Source organism: Heloderma suspectum, chromosome 5, assembly GCF_057233095.1.
Source record: "Heloderma suspectum isolate Gila_16-S chromosome 5, 16-S_ref, whole genome shotgun sequence".
NCBI lineage: Eukaryota > Metazoa > Chordata > Lepidosauria > Squamata > Helodermatidae > Heloderma > Heloderma suspectum.
In genome coordinates this window covers 21,520,141-21,538,999 of record NC_139462.1, presented here as the reverse complement: position 1 = coordinate 21,538,999, position 18,859 = coordinate 21,520,141, and the positions used below count along the sequence as shown (strand labels likewise).

Below are 18,859 nucleotides of genomic sequence, written 5' to 3'. Positions count from 1 at the left end.
TTCACATGCCAGCAAGGTGATGCTCAAAATCCTACAAGCTAGGCTTCAGCAGTATGCGAACCGAGAACTACCGGAAGTACAAGCTGGGTTTCGAAGAGGCAGAGGAACTAGAGATCAAATCGCCAACATTCGCTGCATCATGGAGAAAGCAAGAGAATTCCAGAAAAACGTCTATTTCTGCTTCATTGACTACGCTAAAGCCTTTGATGGTGTGGATCACAACAAACTGTGGCAAATTCTTAAAGTGATGGGAGTACCAGACCACCTTACCTGTCTCCTGAGAAACCTGTATGAGGGTCAAGAAGCAACAGTAAGAACCAGACATGGAACAACTGAGTGGTTCAAAATTGGGAAAGGAGTACGACAAGGCTGCATATTGTCACCCTGCTTATTTAACTTATATGCAGAGTACATCATGAGAAATGCTGGGTTGGATGAATCAGAGGTCGGAATTAAGATTGCCGGGAGAATTATCAACAACCTCCGATATGCAGACGATACCACCCTAATGGCAGAAAGCGAAGAGGATCTAAAGAGCCTCTTGTTGAGGGTGAAAGAGGAGAGTGCAAAAGCTGGTTTGAAACTCAACATTAAAAAAATGAAGATCATGGCATCTGGCCCCATCACTTCCTGGCATATAGAAGGGGAAGAAATGGAAGCAGTGACGGATTTTACTTTCTTGGGCTCCAAGATCACGGCAGACGGTGACTGTAGCCATGAAATCAAAAGACCCTTGCTCCTTGGGAGGAAAGCTATGGCAAACCTAGACAGCATAGTAAGAAGCAGAGACATCACCTTGCCGACAAAGGTCCGTCTAATCAAAGCTATGGTTTTCCCAGTAGTAATGTACGGCTGTGAGAGCTGGACTATAAGGAAGGCTGAGCGCCGAAGAATTGATGCTTTCGAACTGTGGTGCTGGAGAAGACTCTTACGAGTCCCCTGGACTGCAAGGAGGTCAAATCAGTCCATCCTAAAGGAAATCAACCCTGAGTGCTCATTGGAAGGACAGATCCTGAAGCTGAAGCTCAAATATTTTGGCCACCTACTGCGAAGAGAAAACTCTCTGGAAAAGACCCTGATGCTGGGAAAGACTGAAGGCAAAAGGAGAAGGGGACGGCAGAGGATGAGATGGCTAGATAGCATCACCGATGCAATGAATATGAACTTGAGCACGCTCCAGGAGAGAGCGGAGGACAGGAGGGCCTGGCGTGCTATGGTCCATGGGGTCACGAAGAGTTGGACACGACTGAACGACTGAACAACAACAAGTGATACTCGAACCTCAGTCTTGCCTTTAGAAACAACAACTAGAATCTCCATGATCCACCATTGCACATCATATTTACAAAGCAAGAATGCCTACTCTGAATTTCTTAACAGTTACAGCATGATTAATTGCTTAAGTGATCTTGAATATGCAATCTTCGTTGAGAACTTAAGTGCCTTGCGGGATTAGGCCAAGGTCAACCTAGTCCACTATTCTTTGCAAGAATTCCAGTAGCCACTAGGAGATCCGTTGGACCTTGGCAAGTGCTCTACCGATGGACTGCAGTCTACTGTCACCCTACCCTTGGTCTACCACGTTTCTCTGGGATTTTAACGCATAGTTTGACTATATCTTACTATGACAACTGAACTCCTTCTGAGCCCAACTGAAAGAGATAGAGCCAATTCTTAAACACACACAATCTGGGTCCTGGGTCATGATTCCCACAGCCCTTTCTGCACCACGTTCCAACATCAGAGCCAACCCACACTGCAGGCATGCATCAAAAATAATTATAGGGCACTGAGGTGGCAGGAGGACTGCCAAACTGCCTCTACCAAGTATCCAGTATTCATTGTAACAGCCTATGTGTTTCCAAACTTATGAGTTTTCAAACACTGCATACATTAATTCTGCAATTTCTGCTCTCTCTTAAACTGTGTAAGTGGTACCTACCACTTACCCTCAAAGTATTAGAAATATTTGTGCTAATTTTCCATCAAATAGTTTAAAGAGATCACGCCTCAAACAAGCACAGAGGGCAACAGCCCAAGAATCTTAAGCACAAGGCATACTACACAGTAGTAAACAAAATACAATGGGCACTGACAAGATGTTACCTGCCAGATAAAGTGTAAAAGATATAAATCGGTGGTATCGAATTAGGAACTGAAGTTGCTCTCGTCTCTGAACAAATGTGGCAAAGTAATCTGCTACAGTCTCTCCGTAGAAGAAGTAGTTCACACACAGCAAGAAATACCTGCAACATACACAGCAGCTAAGTTACTTTGTGAAAAGGGAGGCACACGTTCATTTGTTTTTCTTTTCATATTTGTATATCTTTGAAGATGAAAAGATCAATCAGAAGTGTCACTCAATTCCACCCAGGAGAACTCCAACATTGTGTACATCCAGAACATGATGCAAAGCTACAGAGACTGGTCTAAAGCAGATACAGCAGGATTCTTTTTTTTTCTTTTTGGGGGGAGATACAGAAGAAGGTAATTGTTTTAAATTGCTTGATTTCTTTTAACAGTGCCCATCACTTTAGTATTCGGTCAATTCAATTAAACTGATACAGTTGTTCAGGTGTCTCCTTAGTATTCAATTTAAGTACAGAAGAAACGCGTTCTGAACTGAAGCACCACAGAAGCCAGTAGCTCAAAGCAGAATCATTAACTCCTAGGTGTCTGCTTCCACTAGAAAGTTATCCTTATGAAATGTAAAGGGAAAACTCTGGAAACAGAGCTAAAACCAAAATTTCCTATTGTTACTTACCAGCTTAGTGTTCTAAACCATGGCAAGTCATAAGAACGATAGACTCTGTAACCTATAGTGATGATTTCATGGAAGCATTTTACTTGTATGCTCAAGACCTAGAATAAAGGCAAAGGGTCGATGAAGTTCCAAAATTTATATATAAGCAGAGTCCTCTAACATTTAATACAGTAGAAAAATGCATCATATTCATATGCTGCCATTCCTAGAGTTTGGATAACTGAAAGCTAAATTTATCTAGATCATAGTATTTTGACATAATATTGCTGTATTAACAGATACATTCAATCCAGAAGAACCGCTGGAACTCCAAAATTTCAGTGCACAAGCTTCCCATTCGTTGCAACATCAGAAGCAGCTCTGAATGCACATCACATTCTGCATGAACATCTGTTTAGTGGGTGTATCAGAGCTGTGATGCTTTCAGGTCTCACCTGGCTGCAGATTTTATATTTCCAACTAGAACCCCACATAGTGCTGGATCATAAAAGCAAAGGAGACATTCAGTCCTAACAGTAGTCTATATGATTATGCGGATCATGTAGCCTGAGTTTCAGAATGCACAAATAGGGGAAAGGCAAGTTCAAGATGCATAACTGAACCGACTGATAAATTGATTGTTTCCATAGCTAGATCAAATGAGCAAATAAATCTTATAGTTTAGTAAACTTACAAGGAGCATGAGCATAAACGATCCCATGTATATGATGAGAAAGAAAAATGAAATCATAGCTAAAGTTAAAATTCCACGAATCCACCAATTCTTCCATCTGCAAAGGGAAATATATATAAAAAGTAAAGTTACAATTCTGATTTCTGAATCACCCATTAACTTGCATTAACTCTGTGCCCAATGATGGAAATTACTAACAGAGCACAGGAATACTGATAGTCAAAGAGAGCTATTTTTCATTAATTTAAAGATAAATCCAGTTTTTAGATGAGAATACCACATTGACAATCCAATCCTATTTATGTTTACTCAAATCTAAGTGCCATTGGGTTCAATGATGCTTTATTTCGAAGCATGCACAGGATTAAAGCCCTAGGTTTTTTGTTTAGTAGAATGGATTTCATAAAATACACATGTGAATCATTTTATAAAGGCATAGTGGAGTATATATAACTGCCCTGGAAATTCCGAATCAAAGGCTAGTATAGAAATGTTTTTTAATAACAACATTGAAGTTTGTGCAAGGATCAAAAACTGGAAGTGGTTGATATCTGTCCATTTCTCAAGATACTCGCCTGCATTCAAACAGTTGCCTGAATGTAACACCAAGCTACAGAGCATTTCAGCTACAGAAAACTCATACATTGAATAAACAAAAAATAAAGCTTTAGTTTGCATACAGTTTAATTTTGTAAAGATTAACTTCACATTAATACCTGTCCAGATGAATTATTTTTATTTTCCCCAATACCTGGAAGATAAGCCAGAAAGGGCCTTTCTAAAAATTTCTGGAGTGCTGTCCGTTGGTGGAACAACTTCAGGAACTTCTGAATCATTTCTGTGGTGTAGTTCTCCAAATCTTTCATCTCCATCCACATCCTTGGACAAAAAGCACAGGTTGCAAATATAACACTTGGAAATCTCAGCCCAAAGACATCAGAATATTAATTCAACACAAAAAAATAAAACCACAGCCATTACTGCAACACAGGCATTTACCCAATGTGAGATGTGGGGTGCAGCAGGGATACAGCAAACAGCTTATTAAGTATGAGATGAATTTTCTAAAAGGCTAAGTTGCTCTTGGGAAAACTGGTATTTCATAAATTTTATCTTTCCAAGCTATAGAAGATTATGTCCAGATTATACAAAAACTTTTCTCAGTTGTGGACTGATTCTAGAAGGTGCTCTGCTCAAAGGACTTAGCACAATATTTAAGAGACTCACGGAATAATTCCCAGTGTAAGTGTATACACCTAACAACATTGTAAATGCTTTAGAAGCTGGTAGGAGGCAAACCTTCAGAGATAGAAATAAGTTGCACCATTTTAACAGCAGCGAGAGCAGCCTCACTGTACCTGGTTGTATAACTTTAAAAAGCTCTTTCTTGGCATTTTTTTTTTAACACTTCATACCTCTGCTCTAGTTCCAAAATTTAGAATGCTGCTTTCCCTGCAACAGCTGAAGTAAACCCTTGAGAATGAAATTTAGGTTGCAACTTTGCCATAACTACAGCCATAAGTTCTGTATCCAATGTTACAATGTAAAAACTTTCCTAAAGGAAATTACCAAGTTACTGATGGAAGGCGCACTGTTACCCCCTGTATCCAGTCAGCACCCAAATTTCAAGTACGACGAAGATCTATGACCACTGTTTCAACCTCGCACATAAAAAAGCCATGTTGTAAGATAAAATACATGACTCTTCAAAACCAATGTGTTTGTTTCTTTTGAACAGCCTGAGGATATGTCTGTGTGCCGGGTATTAATCATGCCCACTGTGTTTCAGCCATAACAAGCAAGAGTGGTGCTCGCCCACTGCTGGAGAGAAGTTCCCCTGCAGTTTCAACAGGCTTTAAAAATATGTATTTATTTTTTAAAGAGGAGGGAGAGTGTGAAAAGGGATGCAAAGCTACTCATGACCTCTAGTGCAGAAGCCAACTCTCAGGAGTTACCGGGGGGGGGGGCACTTTTCTACAGTTCTCTCACATCAAGTTGTTAATTCTTTTGAGATTATTTTCTGAGGGCAGATATTTAAATTAAGAGCTATCAAAGCAACCCTCTCTCAGTGGTGGAGCTGGACAACTTGTTGCCCTCCAGATGTTTTGCCCGACAACTCCCATCAGCCCTAATGAACACAGCCAATAGTGAAGGATGATGGGAGTTGGAGGCCAAAACATCTGGAGGGCCACAGGTTGCCCAGCCCTGCTCTACCTGAATTATCCACTTGCTATTTGCTGTGCAAACACATAACAAAAGAGCAGGGTAGGAGCTTGAAGAGGTGAGCGTGGCACAGCAGCTCACACAATATGCTGTTTTAGCTCTTGTGGCACAAGGCTGCTAAAAAGGCAATATTCCTCTCCAGAAAGAACCTAGAGGAACACTGGTTTATTATTATGTTATTTAAAAGAGGGTGTTTATTCAAGACATGAAAACGCAAGTTCTATTTCTTTCCCGTCCTCAGCAGCATTTAGCCACTGTGAAAATTGCTATCCAAGGTAAAGAAAAACCAAAAACATCATGTTGCACACTTTTAAAGACGGGAGGGGGAGCAGTTTTCAGCTAGCTCAGCAGCACTTGTATTCTGATACGCTTTTGTATTCCAGTATGGTGCTGCTGCCACAGTATGTTCGATCACCCTTTCCTAACCTAGCGCCCTCCAAATGTCTTTGACTACAACTTCCGTCATTCCCAGCCATTGAGCACACTGGCTAGACATTATGAGAATTGTAGTCCAACTCATCTGGAGAGCACCGGGTTGGGGAAGACGGTCTAAGGGTGCAATCTTATACATGTTTAGACAGAAAAAAGTCCTACAACTCCAAGCATTCCCCAGCCAGCCATGCAGTCCCTTTCTCCTCTCACCACTTCTCTGTTCCAAATCACACACCAAGCTGCCACCACCCCTGCAGGCTGCCAAACACTAGAAAAAGCAGTCACTGAATTTTGTTATACTGGTGTATAACACATATAGTTCTGCCCAGAAGTACGCAGGACTATTCGTGAATTAGGTCTGTATGTCTCACAAATCGGGGGCTCTGCTTTCATAGGGGTCCTCTTGAAAACAGCACCACCATGAGAACCAAATTCATGAAAAACTATAGCTTTACTGAATTTTAATGAATATTTCTTTATTATGCCAAAATTATTGAATTACAGTAAGTGACACTTAACTATAACATTATACAAATGAATACACAAGAGTTAGAGTGAGAATAAGAAGCTAGCTTATACCACAAATCATATTCATCCCTTCTCCCTTTATACATTCATTAACAGGACACAATCCTATCATTTTCTTAACTGCATTTGCAAGATTACGTTATAAAAAAATTAACTGTCCTCAACAATGTACTGTACTGTACTGAACCACGAACCTTGTTATTCCAATATGCTATGAAAAGCCTCCAGTTTTCTATACATTTGTTACCTTGCAGTCTCCCCTCCCTTACTTTTATGATATTAGTCAGTTTGGTCATGTAGACCATCTTTGTTGCCCTTTAAAACAGATGTCCCAATAATATGTAATAAATGATGAAACATGAAAATAGGTGCCAGAAATGTTAAAACAGCATTAAGAACAAAGTTATCATAGTAACTGTATCTTTTGAAAAAATAATCACCAATCAAGACCGGAGGAAGGGGGGAATATTCCAGAGTCCTGGACACCAATACAATTGATGCTGTTATCTAACAAATAAGATGCTTTCCACTCTTAGCTACTTCCACCTTCACTCCTACATCATGAAGATTCCCTTAAAAAATTGCTTCTAAAGAGAACCTGAATATATAAATACGCTGATATCTATACCATAAAGATAACAGGGAATTAATTTCACTATTCACAAACACCACCTCTTACGAATAATGATCAGAGCAGAGTGTTAGTAGTCATCCTTCAAGAACAGTAGTATCTGCTTTTTAAAAACCTAAAGGGAAACCCAAATATGCAGCAAGAATGTCCCCCCCAAACCTTTCATTTTCTATGAAAATCAACAGTAGAAAGTATCAGAATCATGTTGTAAAATAAAAGAGGTAGGTGAGAGGAGCATTTGTTTTATCTTAACAAGGAAATGGGACAGTATTTATCCCATCTATTTTCAAAGAGATGAGTCAGTTTAGACTCAAATCAAACTTTGGCGGAGTAGTGAAACATGGACCAAAATAGAAATGCTTTGGCAACCTTCTAGAAACGTTTTGCGGATTTTCATATAGCTGTGAACAAGTATCTAACCATTATTTATAGGACTAATGTATAAGTGGCAGCAGAGAAATAGTTTAGGACTCAGCATAAAACAAGAGAAAAGCAAAAGGTCTCCCCATCACAGAGCAGTCAAATAAATATCACTCAGTTCAGAGAACAGGACATCTAGCTAACCTGAAGCTATGCACTACTCTAATAGTTTGCTTGCCAAGGCAAGGAGGTGCAAACTCCTTGTGCCTTTCTAGCAGCAAAAGGTGTGTGTGTGTTGAAGGTGGTCAGGAGGCAGAGTTGTTGTTGTTCAGTCGTTAAGTTCTGTCCAACTCCTCGTGACCCCATGGACCATAGCACACCAGGCCTTCCTGTCCTGCGCTCTCTCCCAGAGTGTGCTCAAGTCCATATTCATTGCATCGGTGATGCTATCTAGCCATCTCATCCTCTGCCGTCCCCTTCTCCTTTTGCCTTCAATCTTTCCCAGCATCAGGGTCTTTTTCAGGGAGTTTTCTCTTCGCATTAGGTGGCCAAAATATTTGAGCTTCAGCTTCAGTATCTGTCCTTCCAATGAGCACTCAGGGTTGATTTCCTTTAGAACTGACTGATTTGACCTCCTTGCAGTTCAGGGGACTCGTAAGAGTCTTCTCCAGCACCACAGTTCGAAAGCATCAATTCTTCACCGCTCAGCCTTCCTTAAAGTCCAGCTCTCACAGCCATACCTTATTACTGGGAAAACCATAGCTTTGATTACATGAACCTTTGTTGGCAAGGTGATGTCTCTGCTTCTTACTATGCTGTCTAGGTGTGCCATAGCTTTCCTCCCAAGGAGCAAGCGTCTTTTAATTTCATGGCTACAGTCACCGTCTGCCGTGATCTTGGAGCCCAAGAAAGTAAAATCCGTCACTGCTCCCATTTCTTTCCCTTCTATATGCCAGGAAGTGATGGGGCCAGATGCTATGATCTTAGTTTTTTTGATGTGGAGCTTCAAACCAGCTTTTGCACTCTCCACTTTCACCCTCAACAAGAGGCTCTTTAGATCCTCTTCGCTTTCTACCATTAGGGTGGTATCATCTGCGTAGCTGAGGTTGTTGATAATTCTCCCGGCAGTCTTAATTCCGACCTGTGATTCATCCAACCCGGCGTTTCTCATGATGTACTCTGCATATAAATTAAATAAGCAGGGCGACAATATGCAGCCTTGTCGTACTCCTTTCCCAATGCTGAACCAATCGGTTGTTCCATGTCCGGTTCTTACTGTTGCTTCTTGACCCTCGTACAGGTTTCTGGATGTCTGGCTCAAGTTCACTGACCACACTATCATGGCTATCAGGGACATTCAGATCTTTCCTGTATAGTTCTTCTGTGTATTCTGGCCACCTCTTCTTAATCTCATCTGCTTCTGTTAGGTCCCTGCCTTCTTTGTCCTTTATCATGCCCGTCTTGGCACAAAACGTTCCCTTGAGATCTCCGATTTTCTTGAAGAGATCTCTAGTCTTTCCCATTCTATTGGTTTCCTCGATTGCTTTGCATTGTTCATTTAAGAAGGCCTTCTTGTCTCTCCTTGCTATTCTCTGGAACTCTGCATTCAGTTGGCTATATCTTCCCCTTTCGCCCTTGCTTTTCGCTTCCCTTCTTTCCTCAGCTACTTGTAAAGCCTCATCAGTCAGCCACTTGGCTTTCTTGCATTTCTTTTTCTTTGGGATGGATTGAGTTGCTGCCTCCTGAACAATGTTACAGACCTCCATCCATAGTTCCTCAGGCACTCTGTCTATCAGGTCTAATCCCTGAAATCTATTCCTCACCTCCACTGTATATTCATAAGGGATATGATTTAGATCATACCTGAATGGTTTAGTGGTTTTCCCTACGTTCTTCAATTTAAGCTGAAATTTTGCAATAAGAAGCTCATGATCTGAGCCAGTCAGCTCCAGGTCTTGTTTTGACTGACTGTAGAGAGCTTCTCCATCTTTGGCTGCAAAGGACATAATCAATCTGATTTCGATATTGACCATCTGATGATGTCCATGTGTAGAGCCTCCTCTTGTGCTGTTGGAAAAGAGTGTTTGCTATGATCAGTGTGTTGTCTTGGCAAAACTCTATTAGCCTTTGTCCTGCTTCATTTTGTACACCAAGGCCATGCGTGCCTGTTATCCCGGTGATTTCTTGACTTCCTACTTTGGCATTCCAATCCGCTATGATGCAAAGGACACCTTTTTTTGGTGTTAGTTCTAGAAGGTGTTGTAGGTCTTCATAGAACCGATCAACCTCAGCTTCTTCGGCCTCAGCGGTTGGGCCATAGACTTGAATTACTGTGATGCTGAATGGTTTGCCTTGGATTCGTACTGAGATCATTCTATCGTTTTTGAGATTGTACCCCAGTACTGCTTTTCCCACCCTTTTGTTGACTATGAGTGCTACTCCATTTCTTCTAAGGGATTCTCGCCCACAGTAGTAGATATAATGGTCATTCTTTATAGCAATGGACTTTCTTTTCACCACCAGACACATCCACAGCTGAGTGTCCTTTCGGCTTTGGCCCAACCGCTTCACTCTTTCTGGTGCTACTTGGAAATTCCCACTGCTCTTCCCCAGTAGTATATTGGACACCTTCCGACCTGAGGGGCTCATCTTCCGGCGTCCTATCTTTTAGCCTTGTGATACGTTCCATGGGGTTTTCTTGGCAAGAATACTGGAGTGGGTTGCCATTTCCTTCTCCAGTGGACCACATTTTGTCAGAACTCTCCACCATGACCTGTCCTTCTTGGGTGGCCCTGCACGGCATAGCTTATGGCTTCACTGAGTTATGCGAGCCCCTTCGCCCCAACAAGGCAGTGATCCATGAAGGGGGAAGGTAGAGTGCTGAGGGGTAAATGGGGGAAGTGGAGTTGTGATTCATGCATATCCTCCAATTTTTGCTAGCCATCCCATTTTCCCTAGGCTTTTAATTTTCCCCTTGGAACTTTAAAGAATAAAATGGATTTGGAACATCCTGATCTTTTCGTTTGACTTGACTGTGTTGGAGCAAGGTGAATTGATTCAAATCACCAAAAGGAAAGACTGGTTTAAATTACAGATTTAAAGTTCCCATTTATGCTACAGGTGCTTTCTAAACAAACATGTGTATTCACTAGTCAATATAGCCATTTGAGCATTGAAACTAGGGCTGTGCACCGCCTCGTTCTGAAGCCCAAATAATGAGACGAAGTGGGCTGTTTCAGAGCAAATGCCTCGTGATATGAGGCGGATCAGAGCAGTACCGAGGTGCCCCGGGGCAAAGAGCCCCCCTACAAAGTGCCTCCTCCGCCTCATCTATTCGGAGCTCTACTGAATCTCTCAGCAGTCCAGAAAGGCACCAACAATAGACGTCTCCAATTGGAGACAGCGGTGGAGGAAGGGTATATATACGTCGGCGAAAAGCTGCGTTCAGTTATTGCGCTAGCTGTGTCTTTGGGAGAGGGCTGGTCTATGGGTAGATGATCATATGTGTGTGTGTGTGTGCATGCGCACACACATGCGCATGCATTGCTTGGAGTCGTTCCTTCTATTTCTCTGTGTTTGATCTCCATTAGGCTTCCCTCAGAATTTAAAGTCACAGGAAACCGCTTGGTTGTAGTGGCAGCGTTCCCTCCCCTCACTCCTTAATCATCCATCCCCATTGGGATGGTGTCTTTTGCAGCAACTCTTCCAACCGCTTTATCCTATACCCCCAACTCATTTGTTATTAGGTTAAATTCATCTCCCCTTTCCATTCATCTTCTCTTTCCAAAGAGAAGAGTGCTAGTAGTGGGAGACTCCTTGCTGCGTGGGATCGAGACCCAAGTATGTCGCGAAGACCCATGGACTCGCCAGGTACGTTGTCTCCCGGGAGGACAGATTAGAGACGTGACTGAAAGGTTGCCTGCACTCATAAAGCCCACTGACAGGTATCCCTTTCTTCTCATCCATGTGGGAACAAATGATACCGCCAAGCGGAGCTACGAAGAAATCACGTCACACTTTGAAGCTTTGGAAACTCAAGAACTTTGGGGCCCAGATAGTTTTCTCATCCACCCTTCCAGTAATTAGAAGAGGGATAGAAAGGGAACGAAAAATACTCCGGGTGAATGACTGGCTACGAAGGTGGTGCCGACGAGAGAGATTTGGATTCTGGGACACGGGCTATACTTCCTGGAAGATGGGCTGTTGGCTAGGGATGGGTTGCACCTCACAAAGGATGGGAAGAATGTGTTTGGCCACAGCATGAAGAACTTCATCAGGAGGGCTTTAAACTGAATCCTACGGGGAAGGGAGATGTAATGTTGGGGGTAACAATGGACATAGGCGCATGCACTGCAATGGAGAGAACAGCTCTGACAGCGCCCAATAATAGTCTTCAGACACATGTAGGAAGAAAGCCAGACTATGAAACACATGGTCTTCAATGTCTATATACTAATGCCCAGAGTATGGGAAACAAACAGAACGAACTTGAACTCTTAATACAAGAGGGAAATTATGACTTGATAGGTATAACTGAGACATGGTGGGATGACTCTCATGACTGGAATACAGCAATTGAAGGATATAACTTGTTCAAAAAGAACAGGAGGAACAGAAAGGGAGGTGGGGTTGCACTGTATGTGAAAAATACATATCTCTGCACAGAAATACAGGAGGATGAGCTTGGTAGCCCCATTGAGAGCATCTGGGTTGAAATAAATGGAGCAAAGAATAAAAGGAACCTGGTGGTCGGAGTATACTACCGGCCACCCAATCAAGGAGAAGACAAGGATGAAACTTTTGAAAAGCAAATAGCCAATGTTTTAAGGAAGCATGATGTAGTAGTAATGGGGGACTTCAATTTCCCCGATATTTGTTGGGAGACAAATTCTGCAAAACATGGCCCCTCCAGGAAATTCCTGACTTGTGTGGCGGATAACTTCCTCCTACAGAAAGTAAAGGAAGGAACTAGAGGATTGGCTGTCCTTGACTTGATCTTAACCAACAGAGATGACGCAGTGGATAAAGTAGCAGTTACAGGAACTCTGGGGGAAAGCGACCATGTTGTACTTGAGTTCTTGGTTCTAAGGGAAGCAAAAGCCGAGTGTAGTCAAACGCATACCCTGGATTTTAGGAAAGCTGATTTTCATAAACTCAGAACAATGATCAGTAAGGTCCCATGGCAAGCGATGCTAGTCAGAAAAGGAGTCCAAGATGGGTGGGAGCTTTTAAAAAAGGAAATTCTCAAGGCACAATCACAAGCAATTCCAACAAGAAGAAAAGGTGGAAGACAACAGAAGAAGCCAATGTGGCTTCACAAAAACCTTAGGGATGACCTGAAAACAAAAAAGGAGACACATAGGAAGTGGAAAGAAGGCCAAGTAACAAAGGAAGAGTACAGGCAGATAGCACAGAATTGCAGGGATGGTGTCAGGAAGGCTAAAGCTGAGATCGCGCTGAGGTTAGTGAGGGATGCTAAAAACAACAAAAAGGCTTTCTTCAGCTACGTGCATAGTAAAAGGCAGAGGAAAGAAATGGTGGTTCAGCTATTAAATAAGGATGGCAAAATGATAACAGATGACAAAGAAAAGGCAGAGGTGATCAATTCCTACTTTGGCTCAGTCTTCTCCCAAAAGAGGGTCTATGACCCCCCTGGCAAAGGCGAAGTACAGGCTGAAGGGGCAGGATTGCAGCTTGAGATCGACAGGCATATGGTCAAGGAACACCTAATTACTTTGAATGAGTTCAAATCTCCAGGGCCAGATGAACTGCATCCTAGAGTCATAAAGGAACTGGCAGAAGAACTCTCAGAACCGCTGTCTATTCTCTTTGAGAAATCATGGAGGACGGGGGAAGTGCCAGATGACTGGAGGAGGGCTAATGTTGTTCCTATCTTCAAAAAGGGTAAAAAGGAGGAACCTGGGAACTACAGACCAGTCAGTCTGACATCAATCCCTGGGAAAATTCTGGAGCAGATCATAAAGCAATCCATCTGGAAGCACCTTGACAACAATGCCGTGATTACTCGAAGCCAACATGGATTTGTCAAAAACAAGTCCTGCCAGACAAATCTGATCTCATTGTTTGATCAAATAACCTCCCTTGTAGACCGTGGGAATGCTGTAGACATCATATACCTCGACTTCAGCAAAGCTTTCGACAAAGTGCTCCATGATCTCCTGATGAGCAAACTAGCTCAAAGTGGGCTAGATGAAACAACGATCCGGTGGATCCACAGTTGGCTACAGAATCAGACTCAAAGAGTGCTTATCAATGGGACCTTCTCAAACTGGGGAGAGGTAACGAGTGGGGTACCGCAGGGCTCAGTCCTGGGCCCAGTGCTCTTCAACATTTTTATTAATGACTTGGAGGAGGAGGTGCAGGGAATGCTGATCAAATTTGCAGATGACACAATATTGGGCGGGATAGCTAATACTTTGGAAGACAGAAACAAAATTCAAAGTGATCTGGATAGACTGGAGCGCTGGGCAGAAAACAACAGAATGACATTTAATAGGGACAAATGCCAAGTTCTGCACCTAGGAAAAAGAAACCAAATGCACAGTTACAAGATGGGGGATACGTGGCTCAACCACATTACAAGCGAGAAGGATCTTGGAATTGTTGTCGATCACAAGCTGAATATGAGCCAACAATGTGATGTGGCTGCAAAAAAGGCAAATGCTATTTTGGGCTGCATTCATAGAAGCATAGCTTCCAAATCCCGGGAAGTACTAGTTCCCCTCTACTCAGCACTGGTTAGGCCTCATCTGGAGTACTGTGTCCAGTTCTGGGCACCACACTTTAAGAAGGATGCAGACAAACTGGAGAGGGTTCAGAGGAGGGCAACAAAGATGATCAGGGGACTGGAAACAAAGCCCTAGGAAGAGCCTGAAAGAACTGGGCATGTTTAGCCTTGAGAAGAGAAGACGGCCAGGATCTCTTCTTGATCATCCCAGAGTGCAGGACACGGAATAATGGGCTCAAGTTACAGGAAGCCAGATTCCGGTTGAACATCAGGAAAAACTTCCTGACTGTAAGAGCAATACGACAATGGAACCAATTACCTGGGGAGGTGGTGGGCTCTCCCACTCTGGAGGCCTTCAAGACTAGGCTGGACAGCCATTTGTCAGCGATGCTCTGACTTGGATTCCTGCATTGAGCAGGGGGTTGGACTCGATGGCCTTGTAGGCCCCTTCCAACCCTACTATTCTATGATTCTATGGTTTTTGTTCAAACTACCGTAGCTTTTCCTTGCAAGTAGCGGCAATGCTCCCCCTCCCCCAGCAGTCCTGTATTGTTTAACTCAATTGTAGACTCCGTAAATGGGAGCATTTGTTGTGTAACATCAGCCCTTACTTCTGCTTTCTTTGTTCCATTTCCTTGTCATTTTTGTCTGTCCACTCTGTCTCTTTTACATTTTTACAAACCCAGTCTTATTGCGATTTTTACTTCTGGGCGTGTTTCATTTCCCCCCCCCCCAACTCATACTGAAGCATTTAGTTTTCTGTCCTTCTAAATTCTTAAAGAAAGGCATATTATAGCAGCCTGTGTGTGTGTTCCCCCCACCCCACCCCCGTTCTGAAGTGAACCATCTGTGTCTTCTCTGTGTTGATCCTCCCAAAACAGAAATCAAAGGTGTTTTTTTTTTTAAAAAAAAGTAGGGTTTGATTTGGTTGTTATCTAATCACCTGCACTGTCACCCTGTATGTCTTGTTATCCTGCCTTCCATAAAAGAACATGAAATATAAAACAATAAATTAAAGATACCCATCATTTGCTTAGGTAGTTCTGCCTTTCTTTAGCTCTTGTGTGTGCGTCCTTGTGTGTGCACGTGCTCGGTTGTAGTTCCACCAACACTATACGGCCAAATTTCAAGGCAGTGTGGAAAAAGCACAAGACATAGTTTTTATATTAATTACCTCCTTATTCCAAGAACAGTCCACTGTGTGGTAAGCAATTCAGCACTATATGAGGCACCTTCGGGGTGTTGGCGGTGGCAGAGGTGGGGAGAAGTTACAGCTCTTTGCTTTGGGAGTTTTCCTGAAAAAAACTAAATTTCACCTGTGCCTTGCACACAAGCCAGAGGGCCAAAGTGCCTGGAATTTGGCAAGTGGGATGCCCTCAAGAGGGGGTTGGGAGGGGCCCAGGTTTCACACACATCAATGGAAACAGGGAGAAGTTACAGCTCTTTGCTTTCTGAGTTTCTTTGGAAAACTTCAGATTTCACTTGCGCCTAGCATACAAGCCGATGGGCCAAACTGCCTGGGCTTTAGGAGGGTGCAATGCACTCGAGGGGGGCTGGGAGAGGCCAAGGTGTCGCATGCAAGTGTGGAATCAGGAAGAAGTTACAGCTCTTTGCTTGGAGAGTTTCTTTGGAAAACCTCAAGATTTTAACTCCGCCTAGCACAAAAACTACTGGGCCAAACTGTCTGAAATTTTGCAGGTGGCCTCCTCTTCAGGTGGAGAGGTCCCTACATTTCATGCCTGTATCCTAAAAACTCAAAAGGTTATGACCGTTTGTGTTTGCCCATGCAAGTCAATGGGAAACGCCAAAACCATGCGATCCGGATATCCGAATCTCACTTCGGATCCGAGTTGGATCGGATGGGGTCCAAATTGGTCTGAGGCAGATCGGGCTCACTTCAGATGATCCGAAGCAGCATCTGAAGTGGATCAGGGAGTCCGTGCACAGGCCTAATTGAAACGAAATCCTATCTTTTGCTGATTCAGCCTTTGGAACTACAGTGTCTATTCAGATGAGTGGGGTCCTTGTGAAGTTAACAGATTTGTCTGTCACATGCAAAGATACCAAGCAAGACTACATGATTTGAGATAGCAAGCTGGATATGTGAATCATGATGGGAGATTCAGGACACACAAAACAAAGTACTTCCTCACGCAGCACATAGTTAAACCGTGGAATTCACTACCTCAAGATGCAGTGATGGCTGGCAACTTGGATGGCTTTTAAAAGGGATTAGAAAATTCATGGAGGATAAAGCTGTCAATGTAGTTGCTTACAGCATGTATAGTCAATCCCGCTGTCGCCTCATGAAGTTACATGGGGTTTTTTTTAATTGTTTCTTCTGGTTAATGCTAACTGTGGGTACTTGTTTCTAAGCCCAAATAATAAAACCGTCTTTTTGTTTACCATAAGTTTCTACTCCCCGCCACACACACACACACACCCAGGAATTTCCCAGCTGGTAAAAACTGGATATGTTTGGTATCTTAGGATGCAGCTGCTTGCTGCTTCACCTGTAACAATGGATATATTTGTAATTATTACTGAATTAAACAAAGACATTCATATTTTTAAATGCAATAACTATAGGAGTATGCGATATATATATATATATATATACACACACACACACACACACACATACATAAAATGTTATTTATGTGCTTAATAGTAAGTTAAGCTTTGAACTGATAAGAAGCAAGTATTGCATGTATTTTGATTTTTTCCAACTTTCCCATTTATTTCTTGGGGGAGGAGGGAAGAACTGAGGAAAAACATTTTACATTTCACATTTCTATCTTGGATTTAATATAGAACAAGTCTACAATATCATATTACTGCAAATCCTGCTTCCTTTCACAGGATGCTTACAAGGATGTTCCCATAAGAAGACAGAGTCATTTTAAGCGAGTATTGTAAATCTCTGAAAGACGAGAGTCCCAGTTCTATTGCATTCCAGGTCCATATTCTATCTTCCCAAGACATGAAGCAGAAGAAAATTTTCATAGCCCCCAATATAAGAGAAGAGCTGAGGTTTCTCTAACACTCTGGCAATTCTAAGCTGTCGTTCTTTATATCACAGCAGCCTTGGAACTAAAAAAAACCCAGCCTCATAGACTAGGCCTCAAAGGAAATGCACAACACACTCTGAACACTTGCCTTAACAGTATTTGGAAAAATAGTAGACTTCTTACATTCCTGGAAACTGCAGCTTTCTACTCCCTATAGCTATTGATCAGTCAGTCAGTCATATGTATTTGCTACAACTATTGGTCTTCACAAGCATACAGCCTAATCAAAAGATACATTTTAGCATAGATGGCCCTCAGCACACTGAACCCCATTTTGTATTTTAAAAAATTATATCTAATCCATTGGGTTGCTAAGGAAAAAATAGAAACTTTATTCATAATGCATTTATCCCTATTGATGTAAGGATTTGCTAACTTTTCCTGAAAGGGTTGCATCTGAAATCTAGTATGTCTGCTATCACATTATTTAAAGTCAGCAGACCTTCTCTATAGTTCCCAGAATACCTGCCTGCCTACATGAAACCAATCAAGTTATTTGCCTGTTCAGGTGATACGTCAAAAGACAAGTTAAAAATAAGTACTTGGGTAATTATTGCACTTGCAAATAAAAAAATTTGTCATAGTATTTTAAAAAGGAAATGATGGGTCTTCACAACCAAACCGAGCTAATCAGAGTCACTAGTGAATTATATGAGTTACATCATGAAAATGATTGAGTTTCTGCTTGACTTTTAGACTGAATATGTTGAGGCCAACATTGCTCTTATCTTGGTTATTTGCTTCTTTTTCTTTCTTTTTCCCCCTGATACCAACATACCTCTAACTTCCTTGTGCATTACACAGCTGGAGATTGGAAGTTTGCATTCTGAATGCAGCTGCCCTAGTTAAAAGGAATTTCTTATTCCAGAGGGGTAGATGTGTTAGTTTGTTGGAACAAAATTTTGTGGCTCCTTTATATATTGCAATATAAGCTTTTGTGAAGTAGAACTGAATTCATAGAATGTTCATGCATTTGATGAAGTGGAAAGTAGTCCACAAAAGGTTATATCACAATAAATCTGTTATCCTTTAAAAGGTGCCACAAGTCAAAGGTACTACATCTCTAAGTAACTTCTTAATAATTCCCAAGTACCACTTATGCCCTATCCAAGTACACAGTCTTAAGCAAAGAAAGCCTCCCCAAGTTTATTTCTCAGAAAAGTATGCACAGGACTGCAGCCTGAACTATTCAGTGACCTCAATAATGCCAAAAAGCTGGAAAGCTTAAGGACACAAGGTGCTCCTTCAATAGCCATTAAACTACTATTATAAAGCATGCAAGGGCTATTCAAACCAAAAACTGAAATAGGAGTGGAAAGCTATATTTTTAAACTACTTCAATATAAAACTAGTAGAACTTGAAACTGTTCAGATCTCTGCCAAAGCAATTTGGCTACATGAGTACTGAAACCATTTCACTCCACTTCAC

The 18,859-nt window shown here is 42.1% G+C and overlaps 1 protein-coding gene across 2 annotated transcripts in view; it reads right to left on the bottom strand.

The window, feature by feature from the left end:
• CDS1 (CDP-diacylglycerol synthase 1) overlaps positions 1 to 18,859 on the bottom strand; it is a 44,395-nt gene that overhangs the window by 19,024 nt on the left and 6,512 nt on the right. For both annotated transcript variants that reach the window (XM_084855551.1, XM_084855550.1), the window contains exons 2-5: positions 4,189 to 4,316; positions 3,438 to 3,534; positions 2,765 to 2,862; positions 2,107 to 2,246 (exon numbers count right to left, since the gene is read on the bottom strand). In XM_084855551.1, coding sequence (XP_084711677.1) covers positions 2,107 to 2,246; positions 2,765 to 2,862; positions 3,438 to 3,534; positions 4,189 to 4,316 — 463 coding nt within the window. The remainder of the gene's footprint in view (positions 1 to 2,106; positions 2,247 to 2,764; positions 2,863 to 3,437; positions 3,535 to 4,188; positions 4,317 to 18,859) is intronic.